At 37.8% G+C, this 24,416-nt stretch overlaps 1 protein-coding gene across 1 annotated transcript; it reads right to left on the bottom strand.

The window, feature by feature from the left end:
• Positions 1-441: 441 nt before the first annotated feature.
• On the bottom strand, positions 442-816 carry LOC145991839 (protein GVQW3-like). Its single transcript, XM_083127882.1, has one exon. It carries the CDS (start codon positions 814-816, stop codon positions 442-444), a length of 375 nt encoding a protein of 124 aa, XP_082984008.1.
• Between the last annotated feature and the right edge of the window lie 23,600 nt (positions 817-24,416).

Genomic DNA, 24,416 nt, shown 5'->3' with positions numbered 1-24,416 from the left:
ATCAGAGAGGGCTAATCAGGTGAATAGGGTGTGTGTTCGACCAATTCAAAACCCCAAAAGGAATTACCCATTATAATGTTGGTCTTGTGTACGGGGGCATTGTCCTGTAAACGTAAGATGCCTTTCGTCAATTTCCCTCGGCAGAACAAACCTGGAGGTAGTCCAGCATCAAAATCCCCCATCCCTGTCCCAAAACATTGACGCCAACACCTTCTTGGATGACTTTTGTGCACAAAACTTCTTCGTAAGGGCTGACCCCCTTGTGGCGTCATTCCACGGACTGATCCTTGATCTCAGGATCATAGATATGTAGCCACGTTTCATCCTCAGTCACTAATCTGCCCAAATAAATTCCTCTTTACCAGCACGAAATCGAGCCAAAATGGCCTCCGATGACTTCACTCTCTGCCGTTTCTGATCAGTGTTCAAGCATTTCGGAACTCATTGGGCAACTTTCCTCATGTCCAGTACATCATGTATGACGAATCCTACATGTTCCCGGAAGATGTTCATTATCTCGGCAATCTTCTTGGCTGATATTCGCCGATCCATAAGAATCATGTCATGCACAGCAACACATGTTGCCGGATCCGTCACTGTTGAAGGGCACCCACTGCGGACCTCGTCTTCGACGCTGAAATATCCAGTCGTGAATCGAGCTCTCCAGGTTTTTATGGTGCTGTATGAAGCACAGTTATCTCCCGGTGTTTGTGACATCTCACCGCGAATGTCCTTTACAGACTTTCTTTGGAAGAACAGAAATTTGAGCACACCCCGAACCTCCGGCGTCGTGAAACTGACTTGTGTCTCAGCCATGACTACTTTAAACCCGAAAAATAGATAGAAGCTATTACGGGAGGAATATTATTTTTGCACCATAACATACTCATATTACACACTTTCAAATGAGATATGAATCGCGAATTTGAAACGATGGGAAGAGAGCAAAGCCAGAAACTTATCCACACCCTCGTATAGGCATGAACCCTATCCTGTCACTGTACATAATCTATATTTCGAGTGTAATAGCTCCTATGTCCATTGTCCATAGCAGCTGTGATATGTATATTTCGTTATCGTATAATCAACACTACATAGAAATCGGAATTGCACGATAACATTTAAATCCCCTTACTTGTAAAAATTACGAAATGTGGGAGTATACGTATTTTAGGGATGTTCTTCAAGGCAGGAACAACCTCCCTCTTGTTATGTTTCTACTTATCTGGAAGCAGGCGTTTCATAACTACAAACTGACACGTTCATTTAGTAAAAAAACATGATTTACCTAAAACACAAAAAAATATGATCACTTGAAGACTCGCAGCATTCACTTGATGCCTCTCAGGGTATGGGAAATATCTCTGTTCGTTCTTTGTCAAATCAAATCAAAGTCAAATTTTCACAGCTGTTGACTTTGGTCAGCGTTTCTGTTAATATAGATCTTCCGGGTTCGATAGATTGTCTCATTTCACCAGTAACACAGATTGCAATCAAATATATAAATAAATCTCTTTTGTCTTTGCACTGTTTCATTGTGATTCCTTTTTACATTTCAAGTCTACATTTTAGTTCATATCCGTATAGAAGCCAGACAAGTGGAGTAGATAATTTTGATAAAAGGAATGAGAGTGACACAGGGAATGGGATTTTCAATCGATGTAATCCTTTGTAGTGGATGATTCATTGTTGTGAGAAAATTGGACATTCTAAGAATAAATGTTGCGCATCGGGGTTTTCATTGCCACATTTGCAGTTTTGTTGAGTTACAATATGAATTCTTGTTAAGTGTGCTGGTGTGCATACGTGTCCTGTTCTTAATCTATTCACGAAAACTATGACTTGCCGTGGAAGTTTATATGAATAAAACCATGTTTCTTTCTTCTGCTATTCATTTATATGTATTTTCCACTACCATGAATTGTTCCTTGCCCAGTCATTTCAATGATTCATGAGTTTGTTTTTTACTGTACCATAATCTGTTGAAACTTGTGTGTTGTAAATCTCTGGCATATGCCCCACTCGTTCATTTGCCACATTAATATTACGTTCTTTAACATAGCTGAATTGTACATCTATATTTATTTTACAAGCGATTTGGACCTGTTGTATTATTAAAATATTGAAAATGGACTGATGGCATGGTTTGGGATAAGCAGTAGATAGCACCTGCAATACACTCAAAGCATCTGTGGTGAGGAAAATATTTTTTTTATAACCTTCGGATATTCCACATTGTAAAGCTCTGTATAATGCATAACTATCCGCGGCGAAAATAGATGAATCTATAGGTGATCTAAACTGCTGGTATTTTTCCCCCTCGAAGATGTAATATGCACATCCTACCCTTTGATTATACCGTCAGTGTATATAATTATGTCTGTTGGCCATTTTTCTCTGTGTAGTGCATGTAGTCCTAGATCCCTGAAATGTATTATACATTGTATACATAATGGTATGTCAAGTTGATAAATCCAAGGATGTAGGAGAGTGAAAGTCTTGGTTAGAAGCTCTGGGTCTATGTAGTGGCAGTATACAAAGAAATATGAGGTTGTTTGTGGATTCATAACATCGGCTTCAGTCCATTTTTTTGTATTTCAAACAATTTATTACATGGATGACGATTATTTTCCCAAGATTTGAGAAGGAACGTTATTGTTAATTGAATCCGCCTGTGACACAAGGATGTTTCTTTGCTCTCTATATAAACGCTAATATTAGGGCTTGATTGCACGAGACCTACACCATTTAGCATAACCACTTTCTAAAACTCCAAACCCGAACTCAGGACAAAACACAGTCGTAGTTCCCATGGCAACAGCTCATGCAAGATATGTACATACAGGTCAGTCACTATTCTGTGACATCATTAGTGATAGGTTTAAATATTGACTAAACACAGAAACCAAGTTATAGAGATTAAAAGATAACAATAAACATTTGTACAAGAGGAAAGGACGTGTGAAGTTAAGAAAAGGTTGATCACTGTTTGTAGTAGCTATTCCCACCTGTACCTATTCCAAGGACAATATTTCGCTTTCGCACGCAATACCAATTCGTAAATCAAAAGATTTAAAGATATGTAGATTAACAATCCTTTGGGTCCTGGAAGACTAGAGTCTTATAATCGAAAGAATGCCAAGATAGAGACTCTTGGAGAAAATTCGCTGATGATCTCGTCCCATCCTTGAGATCACCTCTCCTCTTTGCTTCATATCTGCTACGTACAGTTTCTATAGCAACGGCTGCAATGCACTCAAGACAATCTTTCCATTAGAGATATACGGTTACCATCCAGGCAGAGACTCTACTCCAAAAATTCAAGGCACGCATGGTAAGCGTTCCTGGAAACTTGATCGTAAATACAACCTGGAATTCTAGAGAGTAACAGGATGCATGTGGGAGGAGAAGAACAAAGTTCTAATGTGTATGTTCAGGTAATTCTCAACTTTCAATAGGAAGGCTTGAGCGTTGGAAACCTGATGCTCCTATAGTAAGTGTATGACGTAACTCATCAATCTATTTTGATCATTTTACATCGGACTAATCGAGACGGCGAGAATGTATTTAAAAGCTCACTCAGACAGGGGATCAATTACAATTCGGCAACGTTAGCCATTACTCTACAGCAAAGACTCACAATAATGAGGAATGGAGTGATGAAGTACAGAGCCTGCGTGACAGAGTGATTAGCACAGCGTGATAAGACACCATGGGGAGTGTCCATTCATCAATTTCATCACTCATCCTCATCATCGTGATTAGACAAAGTGGCAGAAAAGCGAAGCAGAATAAACCAAATTAATCAATGAAGTACAATGCCTTCATTTAGTCAGTGCCGACCGAATGCGTACTCGTGTAGGGGCTGAAATCACGCTACTTCCCGGCCAAATCAGATGCACGTATCCCCTCAACACAAGGGCAATATTTTTTTAAAAACTATAAATTATTATTTCCCCGCTCTATTCCATATTGATGTAAAATGGAGGGATAATGTTGACATGGACCTAAATGAAATTGGTAGGGATGGAAAAGAGTATATAGATCTCGCTCAGGATAGAGACAGATGGAAGGCCTGTGTTGCTGCAGCCATGAGCCTTCGGGTTTAAGAAGGCTAGAGATTTAGTTAGTTAGTTTCTATTCCATCTTTAGAACCGTTGTATTGCACGATGGTGATTGAACTGATTAACATATTCAATTTTTGCATCAATGCAGGCTGTCTCAAAAGTCACTGAATCCGAACTGTCCGTATGCGATTGGACAGTCAGTACCTGGGCACATGTTCTCTCTGTCTGCTGACAAAGTTCTGCTTGGCAGCGTTGTTAACCAGAGTCATATGTCTCTTAAAAGTAACTCTTTTTACTTCATCCACACAATTGCCATCCTTAAAGTCATCAGTGCTGCACATGATCCTTATTGACCATAAACCATTTATAAGAATGACTTAGTCATGAATTTCGACCTTGCGATAATTTATTACCCGTTTTTCTCTACCAAAATTTCCATTCTCATAAAAGAAATACTCTAATTTGAGCCATTAATTTCTAGAATATTCTACATGGAAAACGACTGGAAATTAAAAGTATTTTGAAATATCGTCTAATATTTATGTAATGTGTGTGTGTGTATGTGTGGGTGTACGTACAGTCACGGACACTGCCGGCTTGTAATGAATACATTGACATTCAATGGAATAGTTACAAGCCGGCAGTGTCCGTGACTGTACATATGTATATGTAAAAAATATAGTTTTAATATTGTCTCGTCTTGATTGATTGATTGCGTGATTTAAGTCCACATTATGCACAGTAAGGCTAATCGGGACTGGATCTAGAGTTTAAAGTGGGATTCGAACCATTATGTGCCTCCATCTGGTATCGAACACGGAACCCCTTGATTGCAAGGCAACGACGCTACCACTGCACCATCCGGGAGGCTCCCATCTAGTCTTGATTATGCAGAAAACGCCATACGATTGCATCTCACAGTTGTCATGTTTCAAGCACCCAAAGTTTGTTTTGCATTACTTTTGAAATACTTTTGCATGAAAACTAAACTAAGATCAATGGTCCTCTGAAAGCCAGGGTCTCGCAAGTGGCTTTTTCGTAGCACATTGAGTCCCATCGCCGTTGTTTTCTGACTCTGAGACCGGAGCTCGCCTCTTCTTTCCAAGTAGCTCCCCAATTGTCCTCAAGATGCTGAATAAACACCGAAATTTTGGAGCCTCCCACTGGAAATCTAACCCTGAACTTCTAGCTTACTTTAGTTTTTTAAAAAACTGAAATACAAATTTACTACTATCTGTACGAATAAAAACGTGTTATAATTTTCTGATTAGGATCTTCAACGAACAAGTATTGTAAAGTTACAGCTCTGTCATATGAATTACAATAAGGCAGTTCCTTTGATATATATAGCATCCTTTGATATATATAGCATCCAACTTGTGTCTTATAATTGGACAGTCTGTCAGAGTTGTTTAAACTAGATTACTACATTGGAAGCCGGTATTTTTCCTCATAAAATAAGACAAAGCAAGGGTATGAACTAATCTAGCCAGTTGTCTTCCAATTCTCTTGTACGTTGTAATTGAACACAAGAATCCATTGCAGGCTGCTATGAAGATTTGCATATTGTTCGGAACTCGGGCTCTAGTACTTTTCATCGCGGGCCTTTATAGAGTTTTAACAAAGTTTTGATTGGATTCCTTCTAATGATTTCTCTCCGAGTAAGTCTGATTTAGAGTGGTATCAGGTCGGGGAGCTCTCGGAAACAAAGAGGTGCTTTTATTAGGCCTGTCTCTGAAGACGAGCATCTGGTTTCTATAGCAATCATTCCTCTTTTTATCTGTCCGATATCCAGAATTATCGGACGTCACTACACCAATAGACGACGTCTCGACACCGAGTATCTTCATCAATTACATCACCATCATCCTCGTTGCGATTTACCAAAAGTGGCAGAAAAATTACTAAAGCAAAATGAAGTGAAGGACAGTGGACGGCCTACACACTGACTTCATTATTTTGCACGCCTTTGCACCAAATCAAAATGGTGACTAGAATAGTGAAAAGCATTAGGATTGGTTGGTTGTTTGGTTGATTTGTGTTATAAGTCCACTTTATGCACAGTAAGGCTAATCGGGACTGGACCTTTAGTTTAAAGTGGGATCCGAACCACTATGTATCGAACCCGAAACCCCTAGCTTACAATGAAAAATATTAGGAGTGCCAATGTAAGTTCTGTAGGGCAAGAGCACTTTTTGTTCCTCCAGTGGCGGCGATTGGGTTTCAAAACTGGGGGCAAGGGCAGTTTACCTTCTCTTGGTTGATAAAATTTTGCATAGTGCAGGGGAAAGAACGACAAAAAGTGGGAGGCAACTGCCCCCCCCCCTCGCCCCCTCCAAATCGTCGTCACTTTCCTAGAATGAATAACTTGAAAGCTGCCATATTTCTATCATATGTTTGATTTTCTGGACTCCACACACAAATATATACCGGGTGGTCCAAAAGTCCCAGAACGGTCATATATCGTGAGAAATACACATCAAATCGGAAAACGAAAAAATACGTGTTTAATAAGTGAAAGAAAGCTATTCAATGATATCACACTTGATTCCCCACTGTGAAATTTGAAATGGAAACCTTCATTTTGTATTGTAGAATCGGATTCTATGTAAGAAGATAACCGGGTTTCGGTACTACATTTCGCGTAACCCAGGAACAACGACGTGGACGTAGCAGTATTTTGTTCCCATCGGGGTGCTTAGTTTTAGGTGAGTCCCCTCGCCTCCGTGGTGACCGGAACTTAATTACCCGCTCACCATCGCCTTCTCTCCGTTCCCAAAGTCGAAAAGCATAAACGTCTGAATTGTTCATTGTTTAAGTCATGGGTTTCCAACTGGCGGCCCGCGAAGCCAGTTTGCAAAATACATTAATTTTATTTATTTTTATTAAAATACGTTCTTTTTTTACTGATGGAATGGATGCTCTGTGAAGAAAGACAATTTCAAAGGTAGAATTGATTTTGCAGTCAATAATGATAATTCAGAAGAATCTAAAGTGACGTAACTTTCTCTTCACACCATGTATTCCATCCCTTCGCTATGTGGAATGAACTCGCCCGCTTCCGCGAAGTATAGCCTGTGTAAGATTTTGGTTTCTCTCTCTCTGAATGAAAGAAGGTAAAAGCCAATAGATGGCACTGATTACGTCATTCAGTTTGCCGGTTCGATGTAAGAATCCTAAACCGACACACTCCACACTCCACTTCCAGCTGGCACACGTTCAACATCACAATCCAACAGGGCACTCGACGTGACGGGAGAGGTCAACAGGGGACTTAGACGAACGTAGTGGTGATGGTTTAATTTCATTTCTTTAGTAGAGAAATAGTTTAATAGTATTTTATTTAATTTTGTAGAGTAGTTCGTAGTATGATATTAATTTGCTTGTTGATCTTTACCGAGTGATCGTCATTACAGACAAGTAGGAAAAGGGGGAAATTTAACATAGAAATATTCTCTTAGGCAATCATTTGAACATGGATGAATAATGAGACCAATTAAATAGTCAGCACAAGGAGAGAAAGCCAATTATTAGTTAAGGATAACTATTGAAAATTATCTTGATTTATATCTTAATGGTATCGTTGAGGTTATAATTATTAATGACAGTTTATGTATATATAATATTATTGTTCTAATACTAAATTGAAGTTTTGTTAAATAAACTGTCATCCAATCCTATCCAGTGAACTTTATATTCTAGTATTCTAATAATTAAAATTACTTGATGCATGGTGTACCACGTACCTATGGGGGTCCAGTGTGCAGGTTCATAGCTATCTTTCATCTGTCAATCGGAAGGGTATGTTTAATCCCAATTAAAACAAATAATCTTAAATCCGAAACACAGCAAGAAAGAAAGGGCTATAAAAGGCAGAGCATGGTTCGATAGAACTATGAGAAGTAATATTCATTATCATAATTGGTAGAAATGGAAAAGAGATAATGTCAAACTTTCAGAGAAGTAATCCATTTGTTACGGTAAGTCAGATAGGGGCGCCGGATTGGCAACCCGGGATACGACCTCAAATGTCGTCCACATTTCAAAGACCATTTGCAATAGGGGAAGATCCATTAGATTTCACTTGTCTAGATAGTGGTAGAATCGAACAAATGGAATGTTACAATAAGGAAACTCAAGTAAAAACTGTAACTGATTTAATTGATCTTGGGCAGGATAATGTGAGTAGTACACCTTTGAATGATAATCGTGAAAGTAATGTATTAGGAAATATGCCATGTGTATTTGAAGGAAATGCTTTGCAAAAGGTGTCAAATAAAATAGCTCATGACACACTGAATAATATGATAATACATCTTCCACTAATGCATAATCTAAACGCCAGATCAATTTTTGAATTTATGTTTAAATTACAACAAATCATTGACTTGAATCTATTTCCACTGCGTAATATACTCATTGCAGTAACGCCTAAAGTTAATCATCAATTGATAGAAAGTTGGTTGCAATTCATTATTGAAGGAAAAACGTGGAGTAACATGGTTGAATACTTGTTAGATAGATATGTAACATCATTAGGTAGAAATGAATTGCTCCAAGAATTCGTGCTTTGTAAACAAAAGGAAGATGAGGATGCACTTCAATTTTTGAAAGACAGGAAATGTGCTGCCCAACTGTTACGTGTCAATTGGAGTGAACCGGAATTTGTTAGATTATTAGTAGACAGATTGGTTCCTAACGTTAGTGAAAAATTCTTGTTTACTGAAATTCCAGATTCACTGAGTAAACTTAAGCTAACATTAGAAAAGATGCAATGGCATCAGTATGTGAAACGTGATTTTTATGGACAAGAAAAACAGAAGAAAGTACAAAATGTTCAGTTTCCCAGTAAAGTGTCATTTCGCACTACACCAGTTTCGTCAAGATTTAATGAACCAAGGAAAGAAAATGTTTGGCGTAATTATAATCAAACTATGAATTCAGCTTTACCAGTAGTGAAAAGAACTGATGGCAATAATCAAGATGTAATTGCGGTATTTGCTGATAGTGAAATCAGTAATAAGCGTGTCAGTGCATGTTTAGATACGGGAAGTACTTACAATTTGATTAACAAACGTTTATATAATGAACTGCGACAAGGTTGTAATGTAAAAGAGAGATTTCAAGAAGTGACAATAACATTGGGTGCAGGACGTAGCTTAAAGTTGAAGAAAGTAGTTGACTTGAGTTTGAAACTATGTAACATGTCATGGTCCATTAGTGCATTTGTGTGTGAAGACTTACCTATTGACTTTATCATAGGAGTTCAGTTCATTATGGATAGACAATTTCTATTAAATTTTCATGACAAAACTATTACATTTCCGTATTCTCGTGAAAAGGTGCAAATGAAGTGGATTTCGGACAGTGTTATTAATACGAGCCATTCATTTCAGGAAACACGTAATTGTAAAGGAACTAATGTTTGTGATGTTTCAAGTTCAAGGTCACATCGGCAATCGACAACTCCGCAAAGCTGGTCTGGTGGCAGGAACAGAGTTTCGCAAGGAAGTAACATCCGAAGGCAACCTTGGCGTTCCAGAGCAACAGCTGGTAGCTACAACATGATTGCGGCAGAAGATACGTCGATTCTTGATAATCCGTCTGTCTGTCTACATGAACGAGACCACCAACAATGTCCAGGAACATCGCATGAATACACGGAAGAACTAGGTATGTTATTAAATTCATATCCTGAAGTATTTTCTGATAAAGTTGGTGTATTTAATGAATTTGAATACACGATTCATCTGAAAGACAAAATACCAGTGCGCGAACAACCTTATGTACAGTCACGCGAAAAACAAAAGGAAGTGGACGATTGTGTAAAAGAACTTTTAGATCTTGATCTTATTGAGAAATCACAATCTGCTTATTCAGCTCCATGTTTCGTTGTACGAGGGAAGAATAATAGTAAAAGGCTTGTTGTTAATTACCAAAAACTAAATGAAAAGGTAATTTTTTATGGTTTCCCAGCAAATTTAATGCAAGAGTCGTTAAGTAACCTTAGCAAAGGGTCAGTATTTTCGGTTATAGATGTTAGAAAGGCGTATCATCAGGTACGATTAAGTGAAGATTCTAGAGATTGTACTTCATTCTCAACATCAACAGCAAGTTATAGATTTAAATCCGTACCCTTTGGAATCTCAATTGGGAGTGCTTGTCTAGCACGCATGATGCAAATAATGTTGGGAGATTTACGGGGTAAAATTGTTGGAATATTTTTGCGATGATATAGTCATTGTTTCAAAAAATGAAAATGAACATCTTGAACACATACGTATTGTGTTAGATAGACTCAAAAAATATGGTGTTACAATTTCCAAATTCAAAAGTAAATTTATGTTGAAAGAAATAAAATTTCTTGGTTATGTAATTAAAGACAAGCAAATGCATATTGATTCTGAAAGAATCAAAGCGATTCAATGTCTTCCTCGACCTAAAAATCGTAGATCATTAATGCGAATTTTAGGCGTACTTAATTATTATAGTTCATTTATCCCAGAATATGCTCTAATAATAGGACCATTAAATGAACTTAGAAGCCCGAAGAATAAATTTCGTTGGACTGAATTTCATGAAAATGCCTTCAGAGAAATAAAAGGTAAATTTCTTGAGCATGTATTCCTAGCTCTCCCTGATTTTTCAAAAAAATTCGTTCTTGAATGTGACAGTTCATTGAAAGCCTATGGTGCTTGTCTAATGCAAGAAGATGATTCAGGTAAACTAAAGCCAGTATATTTCTTTTCAAGGAGATTAAAGGAGACAGAACGTAATAAAACAATATATGAACTAGAATTAACCAGTCTAGTTCAAGCATTAGAGAAATTCAAATGTTTTTTGCAATGTAAAAGATTTACCATTAGAGTAGATAATATGGCCTTATTTCACATGTTGAAGAGAGCGAAGAAATATAGTAAATTTGCAAGGTGGGTTGAATTTATTTCTTCATTTAGTTTCGATTTACATCATATTCCATCATCCAGTAATGTAATCGCAGATTTTCTTTCAAGAATGTATGATCATTCTCAGTACGATACCGATGATTTAGATAAATCTGAAATTGATTCTGTTTGTTTGAATTTATGGGGTTTTCCTACATTGTTAAATTCCATTTTATGTGAGCAAGATAAAGATGATGAGATAAAGGTCATAAAGAACAAAATCAAGGCCAATGAACAAGTTCCTAATTATTGTGTGCGTAATGGAATTGTATACAAGAAAACTAGAAATAAAGGACAGCCATTCAAGGTACTAGTCCCCAAACACGTAATTGAACCGTTAATTCAATATTATCACACCAATGCCATAGGTGGAGGACATTCAAATTGGTCCAAAACTTTGAAAAACTTCAAAGAAATTTTACTTGGGAAAATATGGTCGATGTTGTAAAGGATAGAGTAACAAGCTGTGAATTGTGTCAATTAGCTAAGGAAAGAAATAAAACTCCAATGGGTGTTTTGTCATCAGAAATCATTAAGCATCCCTTACAGAGAGTGAGTTGTGATATTTTGGGACCTTTGCCAAATTCAAATGGTTTTAAGTATGTAATAGTAGTAGTAGATAATGCTAGTAGATATGTTTGGTATCAAGCATTACGACAAGTTTCGTCGAAAATAATAATTCAACATTTGCAAAGATATTGTTCAAATTTTGGATATTTTTCTCAATTTTGTTCAGATAACGCTAGTTATTATACTTCTGAGTTATTCAGTGAATTTCTGTATGGTATTGGTTGCAAACATATTACAATTAGTCCATGGAATCCAAAAGCAAACTTGTGTGAAAGAATGATTAGAAATCTGAAACAAGCTCTAAGATGTTTTTGTTCCACCAACCAATCGACGTGGTCAAAATATTTGTATCATTTACAATATTGTTTCAATAACACTAATCATCAATCAATAGATTGTACCACTGCAGAACTCTTCTTAGGAAGGAAACTTTTTGATCCATTGTTGCAAAATTGGCAATTGACTGATAATGAAATGTTAGATTTTACCCAAGGTAATCAAATAAAATGGTGTCGTGCATTAGAAAAAATGAAAAGTGAGTGGCATAAACGTGAAAAAGGTTACAAGAAAAAATACAGTAATGTGACGTATCAAATCAATGATAAAGTAGTTGTAAGGACTCATCCTAAAGCATCATTGCTGGATGGTATTACAAGGTCATTAAGTATGCTGTATGAGGGTCCATATGTAATCAAGAAGTTTTTAACCCCAGTTTCTGTATTGTTAGAGAAGGTGGAAAATCCATCTATTGAAAAACGTTGTCATATTGATCAGATAAAACTGTATAGAGTGTCCAGGAAGTGAGTCAGTCAAACAATGGTGTTTTTTCATGTTCATAATCATCATATATATATATATATTCTTGAATGTGTTGTAAAATGTGAGTTGAGATACTGTTGGTTGTTTTGTATTGACAGGTATTCCTCAATGGTACAGATATGTCGACAATCAACATCTAATGAAAAAGGAATCCTAAGGACATTGAAGGATATTTGTGAGAAGCAACTATAGTATCTAATTGTGTTATTTTGTTTATTGTAAGCGATCAATATTGTTCTAGATATATATGTTAAAATCCTCCACAGGTAATGTTCATGTATTGGGGGAGGGCAGTTTATAGCCTGTGTAAGATTTTGGTTTCTCTCTCTCTCTGAATGAAAGAAGGTAAAAGCCAATAGATGGCACTGATTACGTCATTCAGTTTGCCGGTTCGATGTAAGAATCCTAAACCGACACACTCCACACTCCACTTCCAGCTGGCACACGTTCAACATCACAATCCAACAGGGCACTCGACGTGACGGGAGAGGTCAACAGGGGACTTAGACGAACGTAGTGGTGATGGTTTAATTTCATTTCTTTAGTAGAGAAATAGTTTAATAGTATTTTATTTAATTTTGTAGAGTAGTTCGTAGTATGATATTAATTTGCTTGTTGATCTTTACCGAGTGATCGTCATTACAGACAAGTAGGAAAAGGGGGAAATTTAACATAGAAATATTCTCTTAGGCAATCATTTGAACATGGATGAATAATGAGACCAATTAAATAGTCAGCACAAGGAGAGAAAGCCAATTATTAGTTAAGGATAACTATTGAAAATTATATCTTGATTTATATATTAATGGTATCGTTGAGGTTATAATTATTAATGACAGTTTATGTATATATAATATTATTGTTCTAATACTAAATTGAAGTTTTGTTAAATAAACTGTCATCCAATCCTATCCAGTGAACTTTATATTCTAGTATTCTAATAATTAAAATTACTTGATGCATGGTGTACCACGTACCTATGGGGGGCCTCTCCCATGGCGCAGTGGTAGCGTCATTGCCTTGTAATCAAGGGGTCTCGGGTTCGATACCCGGTGGAGGCACAAGTGGTTCGGATTCCACTTTAAACTGTAGGTCCAGTCCCGATTAGCCTTACTGTGCATAAAGTGGACTTAAAACACCAACTCAAAGCAAACGTACCTATGGGGGTCCAGTGTGCAGGTTCATAGCTATCTTTCATCTGTCAATCGGAAGGGTATGTTTAATCCCAATTAAAACAAATAATCTTAAATCCGAAACAGAGCAAGAAAGAAAGGGCTATAGAAGGCTGCACTCTTTGTGTTCAGAAACAAACTGCAGAGAGACGCTATAGAGATCTGTTTTACTACGCACGAATTACGAAGAGATTTCCAGTGTTCCAAATCGGATTGTATTGTGACTGATTGTTAAAGTTTGTGCAAATATCGAAATGAGCAATATCTCCAAAAAACGTAAGATTGAAAATTAAAATAGCTTCTCTCCAACTTCAATTGCGTGATTTGCAAGGCGATGTGTTCCTTCAAACTAGGCAAGAAAAGGGGCCAGAGTTTTTCAAATACCTTTCAAAAGAACGCTTTCCAAACCTTCGTAGTTTTGGGCAAAGAATGACATCGATGTTCGGCAGCACATACACTTGTGAAAGTGTTTTTTTCTTCTATGAAGTTCATCAAGAACTGCTACGGAAGCAAACTGACAGATTCTTCACTGCTTCACCTTCTGAGACTTTTAAATACAGAAATTCAAATACAACTTTAATAAAAGAAGCATATCGGGCTCAATTTTCACATTGAACACTTACTATGAAGGATTCTTATTTGTATGGTGTGTCTTTAATTTCTTTCAATTCATCAATAAGTATTGGGTTTTTGTGAAATAAATTGTAATCATACAATTTTGATTTGTAATTCCATTGTTTTATTGCCTCATTTTATAAATTTAGGTCATGCGAAAGTACTACATTTTCAGTTCACTACTTACAATTTTTGTAATTTTTAATCCCCCCCAAAAAAAAAAAATAATTGCGGCCCGCCTATCAACTGCTGGATATAATTTTGGCCCTCGGACCTTTTGAAGTTGGAAACCACTGGTTTAAGTCACGGCCCGATTTATTTTTCTTCCGCGCTCCCATATGGCCGCTCGAAGGCTACTGGTCTGCCATCTGGTGACTTTATGCGGGCATGCGATTACCCTGATGTGCGTCGGCAGTTCGCTGAGTGAGCAGTTCCCAACCAACAACGATACACACACCGTGGGTTTACTCATCGTGCCACCAGGTCGGTTCGGCCTGAGGAGCTGCGTGTAATCTACCGCGGTGAAGGTCCCGTGCTTGTGAAAGTGGGCGGTCAAATTTAGTTCCAGTAACCCTGTGTGCATTCTTTGCAACTCACGAAGGGGGGAGGGGGTAATCGTACTGGAGTATTAATAGATCTACGAAAGAATAGAAAATCCATTACTGTTCGTATTCTGTCAACGATGGCATTGTCTAAGAGGGAAAGGATAACAGTTCTCATGATGCGGGGGTTTAGTGATAGGGAACGATCATACGGAGACGTTGCGCATTTATTCAACGATACGTTCCCGAATCGTGCATCTATTTCAAAATCTACTGTTTATCGAACCGTTGATCGCTTCGAAAGAGCTGGAGCAGTCAGGGATGAACCACGATGTGGAAGACCTAAAACTGCTACAAACGACGAGAAATCTTTGGATTGGAAGTTCTAATGCATTTCCAAGAAAACGCCCATACTTCGAGTCGAAAAGTAGCTCAACAAACCGAAGTAAGTAACACATCTATCATTAGAATTGTGAAGTCGTATCGGTATCATCCGTACAAAATAAAACTAGTGCAAGAACTCATCGGAGACGACTATGATTGTAAACTTGAATACTGCGAGCAAATGACGCTACGATTGGAGAGAAATAATCGATTTCTGTGGTGGACTTGTTTCTCCGATGAAGCTACCTTTGAGTTGAGCGGATCTGTCAACGGGCATAACATGAGGTATTGGGCCACAGAGAATCTCCACTGGATGAGGGAGCATCGTACACAGTACCCGCAAAAAGTTAACGTTTGGACTGGAATATTGTGTAATTATTTTATCGGGCCATACTTCATTGATGGCAATTTGACATCTGCAAAGTACGTAAATTTGTTGACCAATGGGATAATACCTGAAATACAAACTATCGTTGTGGATGCATTCGCGAATGTTTGGTATCAACAAGATGGAGCTCAAGTTCATTTTGCTTTAATTGTTCGCAATGTGCTGAACAACGTTTTCCCTGACAGGTGGATTGGTAGAAGGGGCACCATAGAGTGGCTACCGAGGTCACCCGATTTGACACCTCTCGATTTCTTCTACTGGGAATACTTGAAAAGCAAAGCTTTTGAAACGAAACCCAACGATATCGAGGAATTGAAAGACAGAATTCGTACAGTGTCAAATGCAATTAGCTTGGAGATGTTACAGAATGTTTCCAATGATGTGTATCTTCGGTTGGGACTGTGCCAAGAAAGGGAGGGGGATACCAATTTGAGCAGGAAATGAATTGAGGTTGCCGAGAACACCGAATGGTGAGAGGCGAGGGGACTCACCTAAAACAAGCACTCCGATGGGAACAAAATACTGCTACGTCCACGTCGTTGTTCCTGGGTTACGCGAAATGTAGTACCGAAACCCGGTTATCTTCTTACATAGAATCCGATTCTACAATACAAAATGAGCGTTTCCATTTCAAATTTCACAGTTGCCCCCCGCCCCACCCCCAGGGGGCGGGGGTGGGGAATCAAGTGTGATATCATTGAATAGCTTTCTTTCACTTATTAAACACGTATTTTTTCGTTTTCCGATTGGATGTGTATTTCTCACGATATTTGACCGTTCCGGGACTTTTGGACCATGGAAAAATGTTCATGAAAAAATTGATTTCAGATTTCATTAATAAGAAATCAAAAGTACACTTCGTAACTATTTGATAGAATACTTTTGTTCTTTACATTTGCGAGTGTGATCTTTGTTTACTTTTAAGAACTGAATATTACATTTACTTTTCTAGTAAAAAGTTATTAATTATAAGCCAATGAACTTTCTTGTCTAACAGGAGAAAGTCTTTACCGTATATATGCATATACATAGAGAAAGTAAAATAACATTTATGATCATTCAATAACAGCGGACTCCTTGATACATTTTTATTTATAAACAAGCATAAATAAAACGCCATGTGAGTCTTCACATATTAATTTCATTTCAATTAATGAACATTGTGTGTAATTTGCAAAAACATTTACAGCAGAAAGTAGCTGTAAAAGTAAGATATAGTTTTTCAAGTATCAGTAACTGTAACTGAATTACTTTTTCAAGTGAGTAACTGAAGCCCAGTTACTTTTAAAAAAGTAACTTTACGAACACTGACAGTTTGACATTGATAGAAGTGAAATACAAACCCAAAATATGTTGTGGCATTTTGGTCCACCTCTTGCCAACCTAGGTGGTGGAGTGCTCATCACACTCCGCTATGACGCGAGGGGTCAGGTTTCGAGTCCTGGTATGGGTGTTCTTTGTGAGTGCCCCTTAATCAGTTTTATCATATCGTCACACACCCTCACCTTCGCGATTAGTCAAAAGTCGAAAAAAAGCGACGCTAAATAACAAAAATCAAACGACAACGTTCTGTCAAAAAGCGAATCTTCAGTAACAAGATTCCGGCTCGTGTCCCGGACTGGGCGTAAGTGTTCCTTTATCAAAATCACCCAATGCAGCATCTTCGTTGTTGTTGATTTGGTTTATTTTTCTCTCCACTTTGGCGAATCAAAAAGATGAGAATGGGTGATGATATGATGAAACTGATGAAGGGACACTCACAAAGACATCCAGCCCAGGTAGGGATTCGAACCCGGTACCTCTGTCGTCGTAGCGCCACGTATGCGCTGTACTTCTTCATTCCTCATCTTGGTTAGGTTAGGTCTTCCAGATAGAGTAGTGGATAACGTTGTCGGATTGTAACGGAGGAATCCTTGATTCGAATATCAGTGAAGACACATTGCACAGTGGTTCGAATCCCTATCCTAGTGAGCTTGAAGACATTCTCACCGTTTAACTGTGCTAACCAATCCCCCACGGAGGTAGGTACAGCAACCTCTTCGTCGCGGTTAACCACGTCAAATGGTAACAAAAACTGAATTCAATTTATTTGGCAACACTGACAAGAAACAAATCAGCACACTTCGCATTGGAAACTCAAATAATCTCGCCGAACAAAGATACTACATTTCACAAGTGGAAAGAATTTTCCAAGTCTACAGCATCCTAGGAATCGTAAGAGACAGTGCGGAATATATGTCAGCGGATCTCCCTGGCTGAAATGTCGATTCCCCACTCTACCACCCCCTCCCTCCGCTGTCAGCAGAACACGTGTAAGAGGATTTCTGGAACCTCCTTATTGAATTTCAGAATGTCCTGCTTGCAGAGTAAAGAATGCAGCTTATGAAATCGACCTTTCCGTTCAGTCTATATCGTGTCATTAAATCGGTAGGAATTTTATGAAATAACTTTTTCCGTTATGTAGCGTCATATTGAAATTTCTCACGTCTTTTTGACGTAGCTTAGTCACGTCTTGTTGACATGAGAAAATTAGCGTGTAAACAAGAAACACTAGTCGGGTGAGTCACCTAAAATTACCACCGGAAATATTTCGTAAACAACAATAAATATTGAAAAACTGCTTTCGCAGATATATAGGTATGAGAGGGGCTCATGAAATTAATGGACACAATACGTTCAACTACGTAAGGAAATCCGGCTTTCAACACAAACTTATTTTTTTTAATGAAAACCCGATTTTATTTTCAGCTCATTTGAAAGTACGGAGGAAATCATTAAGATTGGCGTTTGTTACATTGTAATACGTCAAGTTGTGATCAAGTAATTGTAACGTGAAGTTGACGCTTAAAACAAACATTCTCACAAGTTGATTCGTATGTCGTAACATACATATCCCACTTTTCACGTCATTCGTGTTTCATAACAAACATGTTACTCTTCTGCATAATATGCGTTGTGCTTAGGAAAGTTGTCACGTTCCCAACAACTGCGGGTTACAGTAAAATGTGTAGTTTGTACATAAGTAAGCTTTGACAAATTACACTGATTAACAAAAAAAAATCGGCGGATATCTTGGTATCCAACATGCGTTCTAAGACAATTGAAACATGCTGATTCAAAATATGCAAACCATTTGTCTGTAACACCTACCATTCTTGAGATATACGACATCAACCATTTATATGTGTTTAACATTGTATCAAGGCAAACAACTCACAGACGTAGGTTTCACTAGAGCACTTATTGCTACATGGAGTACTAGTGAACACGCCTTTAGCTAAGAAAATAGTGCAAATGCATCACACGACACATATTCTATATAGTAACATCTAGTTGTAGGTATAATACACATATAAAATACATAGATATAGAATATACTTCCTTAATTTGATGTGTGTTTGGTTTGAATTTCTTGGCTGCAGAGTTGCGTTTGTGCTGAGCATTTGGCATGTCGCGCTGAAGCATCCAACAGTAATCCGCCAACATTGCTGCACTCCATCGACCCTGATAGCGTGACTTCATCACCAAGATGTCCTGATGAAAACGTTCACCATGTTCGTCGCTGACTGAACCTAGGTTCTCGGGGAAGAAGTCAAGATGTGAGTCAAGGAGATGTATTTTGAGGGACATTTTGCAAGCCAGCTGTCTGTACGCACTAGTGCACTTCTGCACAACATTCACATCAAGGTTATTAGAAGTATAGGTTGGGCCAATCCGTTGTTTACTCGTTATGACGAAACGACGGTAAGAGGTGAATTTATCCATGAAATGAATTCCAAATCTATGCGCTAGTGTTGCACTATGCAGATAGGAAACAATGCCAGAAACTGAACACACGAAATCGAGTACACAAATGAGCATTTCCACCCATTTACATTTTGTGGCTTCAGACAAATTGAAAATAAATATAGATAGGTACTTATTGTTATGCGGGACAGAATATTATTGATCGGAACGGGATTTTTTTTTAAATCCCGACATTCGGGACGGGAAATCTCAAATTCTCATTTTCACCTTAAGTGATTTTCTTTGCATTTCTAGAATGAAAACTAACAATTTCCGATAAGTTCCAGACACTCGCAATGTAGAAATTAATACCTTTTTAAAATGACCATTCGGTATTTCCCGACTGCTCGGGATCCAGAAATTTAGGTAAGTCATTTGCTGAAGTCGTGATAGGGACGGAATTTTTCTTTCCTATCCCGGTCCCGACTTTCAGAGATACCGCACACTACTTGTTATTATTATTTATTTTAGTTCAGCACAAGATACATCTTCCAAGTACGTTGAACATAATATATACGTTACATACGTTTTTCAAAAGGATTCTTCGGTCACCGAGCTTTGGATTCGTGTGGAAACGCTAACGTGAATCATGCTAATGCTAGAATCTGCAGTGCGCATTTCTGCCCAGAAGATTATGTACGTAATCTGAAAAGTCAACTTTTAGGTTTACATCGAAGAAAGATCCTTAAGCAAGATACCTTCGACTCCTTATTATGAGCGGGAATGTAGGGAGTGTAATCCTGGTAAATACTTTGTCTACCATTTCTTTGCCATTGGTGTACAATTCTCTCTCGCTTTTTCCCTACATATTCACATAAAGCAATAAAAATACAAACTGCTAACTTTTCATTCCATTTTGGTTATGTATTAAACGGTACGTGTTTGTATTTATATTTGATCAATTTACTTTGCTCTTCCGGCCATTTAAGTCAATTGAGATTATGAAGAAGTGATAAAATAGATGAATGGCCAATCACAGTTCCCCTTACTTACAAGAGCGACAACAAGAAAAAGAACCTTCCTCCTCTTCCGTTCAACTCGGACTATAAGAGAGCATGCTCCACTCTCCCCCACCCCTCCACACTGGAGTACGGTGCACAGGAGTCGCGAGTCTGCGCAGGTTTCTTTGCTTGTGGTTCCACTATAATAGTAATATAAAATTGTACACTCACCTCACTTAGTTCTCCGGCAGTTTGTTTCTTTATACATCATATTTGGAGAAGATACAATTCAATCTATAGGTGTACACTGTATATAACACACCTTATTACTGACTTCCTTGACCCTGGATGTACAGGGACAAGGAAAACAAAGAAATGAGCATAATTTTCTCTTCGGTGAAGATGTTGTACCTAAACCAAAAAAAAACTCAAATAATGAATTCGACAATGTAAATTGATGAGATTTAGTAAATCATTCGATGAAGTGAACTAATTCTGAGTGGACTAATCGCAAAGGACATAATCAGCTCACATCCTATTACTTCTTCATGGTATGTGACGTAAAGTTTCCGCCCAACCGTTTGACGGCGTTAGTGGTTATCGCATCTCCTTTTCCACAGCCTGTAGTACACATCCTCATCTAGACATTGCTCTTGTTCTGGTATTTAATATCTGCATACTGCAACACTGTCGTTTTGTCATTTCACGTGACTTCACATTGAAGTGATGCATTAACTTGGCCGGTCACACGTCATCGCACGCAAAAACTTCAACCGTTACCATGGTTTTGGGCCAGGGCTGATTCACATAGTCAGCAGATTTATAATTTCCAAGGAAATTGGCTACGACTGACTTGAATGCCACACATGCCTCTCTTTCAGTGCCACCCAGTAAGTCCTGGAAGTGGCTGTCAGCAATGATCTTCCTTATTTGTGGACCTATGAACACACCTTCTTTCACTTTCGCATAACTCAACTCCGGAAACTTGTTGCACAGGTACCGAAAAGCATCTGAGTCGTTGTCTAGTGCCTTCATAAAATTCTTCATGAGCCCCAGCTTCAAATGAAGCGGTGGCATGATAACTTTTTCACGCTCAACCAACGACACACGAAGGACGATTTTACTTCATGACTGCATTCTATCTCTGATCGGCCAATTCTTGTTTATGTAGTGGTGCTTTCTATCTCTGCTATCCCACTCGCAGATGAAGCAGCATCACTTCTTCGCCTTCCTTATCCAACCGCGCAAGTTGCAGGCACATGCCAAACATATGAACTGTGGTGACCACGACTTACCACTGTCCACCTTCAAATCAAAGTATACGAGTTTCATATGCTTTCTTCAGAAACGGTGTAATAAAACTTCCGATGGGATTTGTCTGTTAGATAGCCGCACACGTAGCAAAACAGATCTGATGAATTTATGCAACCTCTGGACGTCATAATCCACTGTCACTCAAAATAAAAAAGAAACAAATGAAAGTATAGTAATGCGATCTTGTAAATATTTCGACGTATTACATTAAGTATAACTGTTTTCACAAACGACGAAAAAAATTCGGTGTTGCATGAAAAATGACGAAAAACGACGAAACATTTTTCGACGAACGGTATTCCATGAAAAATAAAATTTTGTCGATATCTTCAAAACCTGACGTGATAGAGCAAAACGGTTTTTAGATTTGAAATCAGCATGTGAAACTGCATTAGAAAACATAAACATCATGTCAGATACCTACGGCTTGTTTATCAGTGTTATCTAAAAGGTTCTGATAAATCTTTCTGAGTTGACAAATATTTTTACAAAGTATAAATTCTAAACATTTCGCCATGAGTTACATTCATAAAGGTTAGTACATTAACATCTTTCTAATTTTATATTGGCGTTCATTCATTCACGTCATAATTTTTAGTACATCGGAACAATCAACTCTTCGCGTTTGGTCATGAGAATTCTTGAAGTTTTCAACTTTTATACTTTGCACCTTATACATTGTTCTTTCTTTCTTTCAAATTGATTTAACAAATTTATGAAATAAAGCAAAGACCTAACAAAGTACACTGATTAACCAGACGTTTGTACGTCCGTCAGAAATGTTGCTAAGAATATAATATTTTGAAACTCTGAAAAGGCCGAGATGATACTTATCTATGGCCAGTGTAGGAAAAATGCAGCACAAGCTTGCAGGCTGTATGCATGACGGCATTTGCGCTCTGCTCTGCCGACAGGCATAGTGGGGATACGCCTTCTTCACTTCACGTTGCAATTACTTGAGAACCACTTGACGTATTACAATGTAACAAACGCCATTCTTAATGATTTTTTCCGTACTTTCAAATGAGCAGAAAAGAAAAAATATGGTTTCCACAAAAAAAATAAGTTTGTGTTAAAAGCCGGATTTCCTTACGTAGTTGAACGTATTGTGTCCATTAATTTCATGAGCCCTTCTCATACCTATATATTTGCGAAAGCAGTTTTGCAATATTTATCGTTGTTTACGAAATATTTCCGGTGGTAATTTAAGGTGACTCACCCTGTATAAAATTAACGACGACGATTAAGATACCAACGTACAAAAATAAATTATTTGTACCAAGTTAATTTGTTTTCAAATTATATTTTCTAAATTAATGAACTTTATATTTTCTTCACTTCAGTGTCAGTAAAAGTTTAGGCGTAGGGTCTTCTAATGTTATCGCAGAAATAAAGGCAAATAGACACACACCACACCACAAAAAAGGCATTTTAGTTCAGATTCTCAGCCTGTTTATGGCATATATTACTAAAATACTACATAATAATAAAATACTACATATTACATATATTATTATAAAGTTATAAAACAAATCTCCGAGTTCAGCCCACACGATGATTTTTCAAAAGTTGGCAACAGTGCTACTCATTCTCTAGAAATGAAAAGAATAAGAATAAAAAAAGATAGTGCAGAATTCTGGGAAAGTTGTAGAATGTTGGTTAGCGATCCCTACCGTTGGTTCTATCCAATGAAGAAGTTATGTTAATAGCGAGTAATTGTCACTAACTTTCAGAAACTAATAAAATGTATCTCTGCATACACGTTGTTTTCCCCATCGCCCGACCCTGTGGCCGAGTGGTTAGCACATCGCGCTGCGACGCCAAGGGTCCCGGGTTCGAATCCCGGTCGGGCTTGGTTGTTTGTGAATGTCCATTCATCAATTTCATCACTCATCCCCACTTCGCAAATTAGCCAAGAGGCACAAAACGCGAAGTAAAATAAACTAAATCAAATAAAAAAAAAAATCAAATTTTCCCCATCGGAGTTCATGTTTAATGAGGTCAAAAAGTGATACTTATGTCTCTGCATATCGTTTCGTTAATTTGATGTCAGTTACACTGTGCGGTTGCCAAGGGAACTAATGAAATACAAGTTACCTTTCGGTCGCAGAGCAAACATTAATAATATGTTTCCTGATCTCATTTGCGGGTAGCTCCTACAGAATAACAACTTTCTTTTTCCTGGAAAGCTTTGCACCACATCTGTGTCAGGTATAAAGTTGTTTCTTTATTGGAAAAATAATTTCTGCGAGGCTACCATTGTACTCTGAGAACTTTCCATAAAATAAGATGAATTCCAAATGTCTGTGAGAAGATATAGTACTGAACTCCGATTTCACCGAGTATATGATTGTGGCACATGTACCCACCCTACCCTGAGTTAAACGCTTCTGAGTTTCAAGGTCGATTTCGTTGAGTGGTGTGATGGCTCTGCTTCGATGGGCGTGGGCTTCGTCCATTCAAATTTTCACATTGAAGCACGGAAATTTTGAAAGTTTATGATGGATCTTTAGGTTACCTAGAGGGAGAATCGCATTATGATTGATTGACTGATTTTCGTTATTAAGCGTAGCTTTTCTTCCACTTTTGGCCAATCGTGACGATGAAGATGCTATCCACTTTGCCACGGCGATCGGCAATAATTAATTTGAAATAAAACTAATTTATTTTTATTAGTTTATAATAGTTTTTGTAATAATACAAATTATAATTGTTATTGTTAATTCTTCCATTCATGTTTTTCAAGGCCTGATCCCTCCTATACAAACATTTTTGGTGATACCCATCACTGTACAGTGGGATCCACTAGTAATGATCGGAAAATTGTCCATGACTATATTAATTAATTTTTCTCTTGCATCCTATGTGCTTTTA

Source organism: Lepisma saccharinum, chromosome 8, assembly GCF_977018435.1.
Source record: "Lepisma saccharinum chromosome 8, izLepSacc3.1, whole genome shotgun sequence".
NCBI lineage: Eukaryota > Metazoa > Arthropoda > Insecta > Zygentoma > Lepismatidae > Lepisma > Lepisma saccharinum.
The sequence above is the reverse complement of the archived record's forward strand: the minus strand, read 5'-3'. Positions and strand labels throughout refer to the sequence as shown.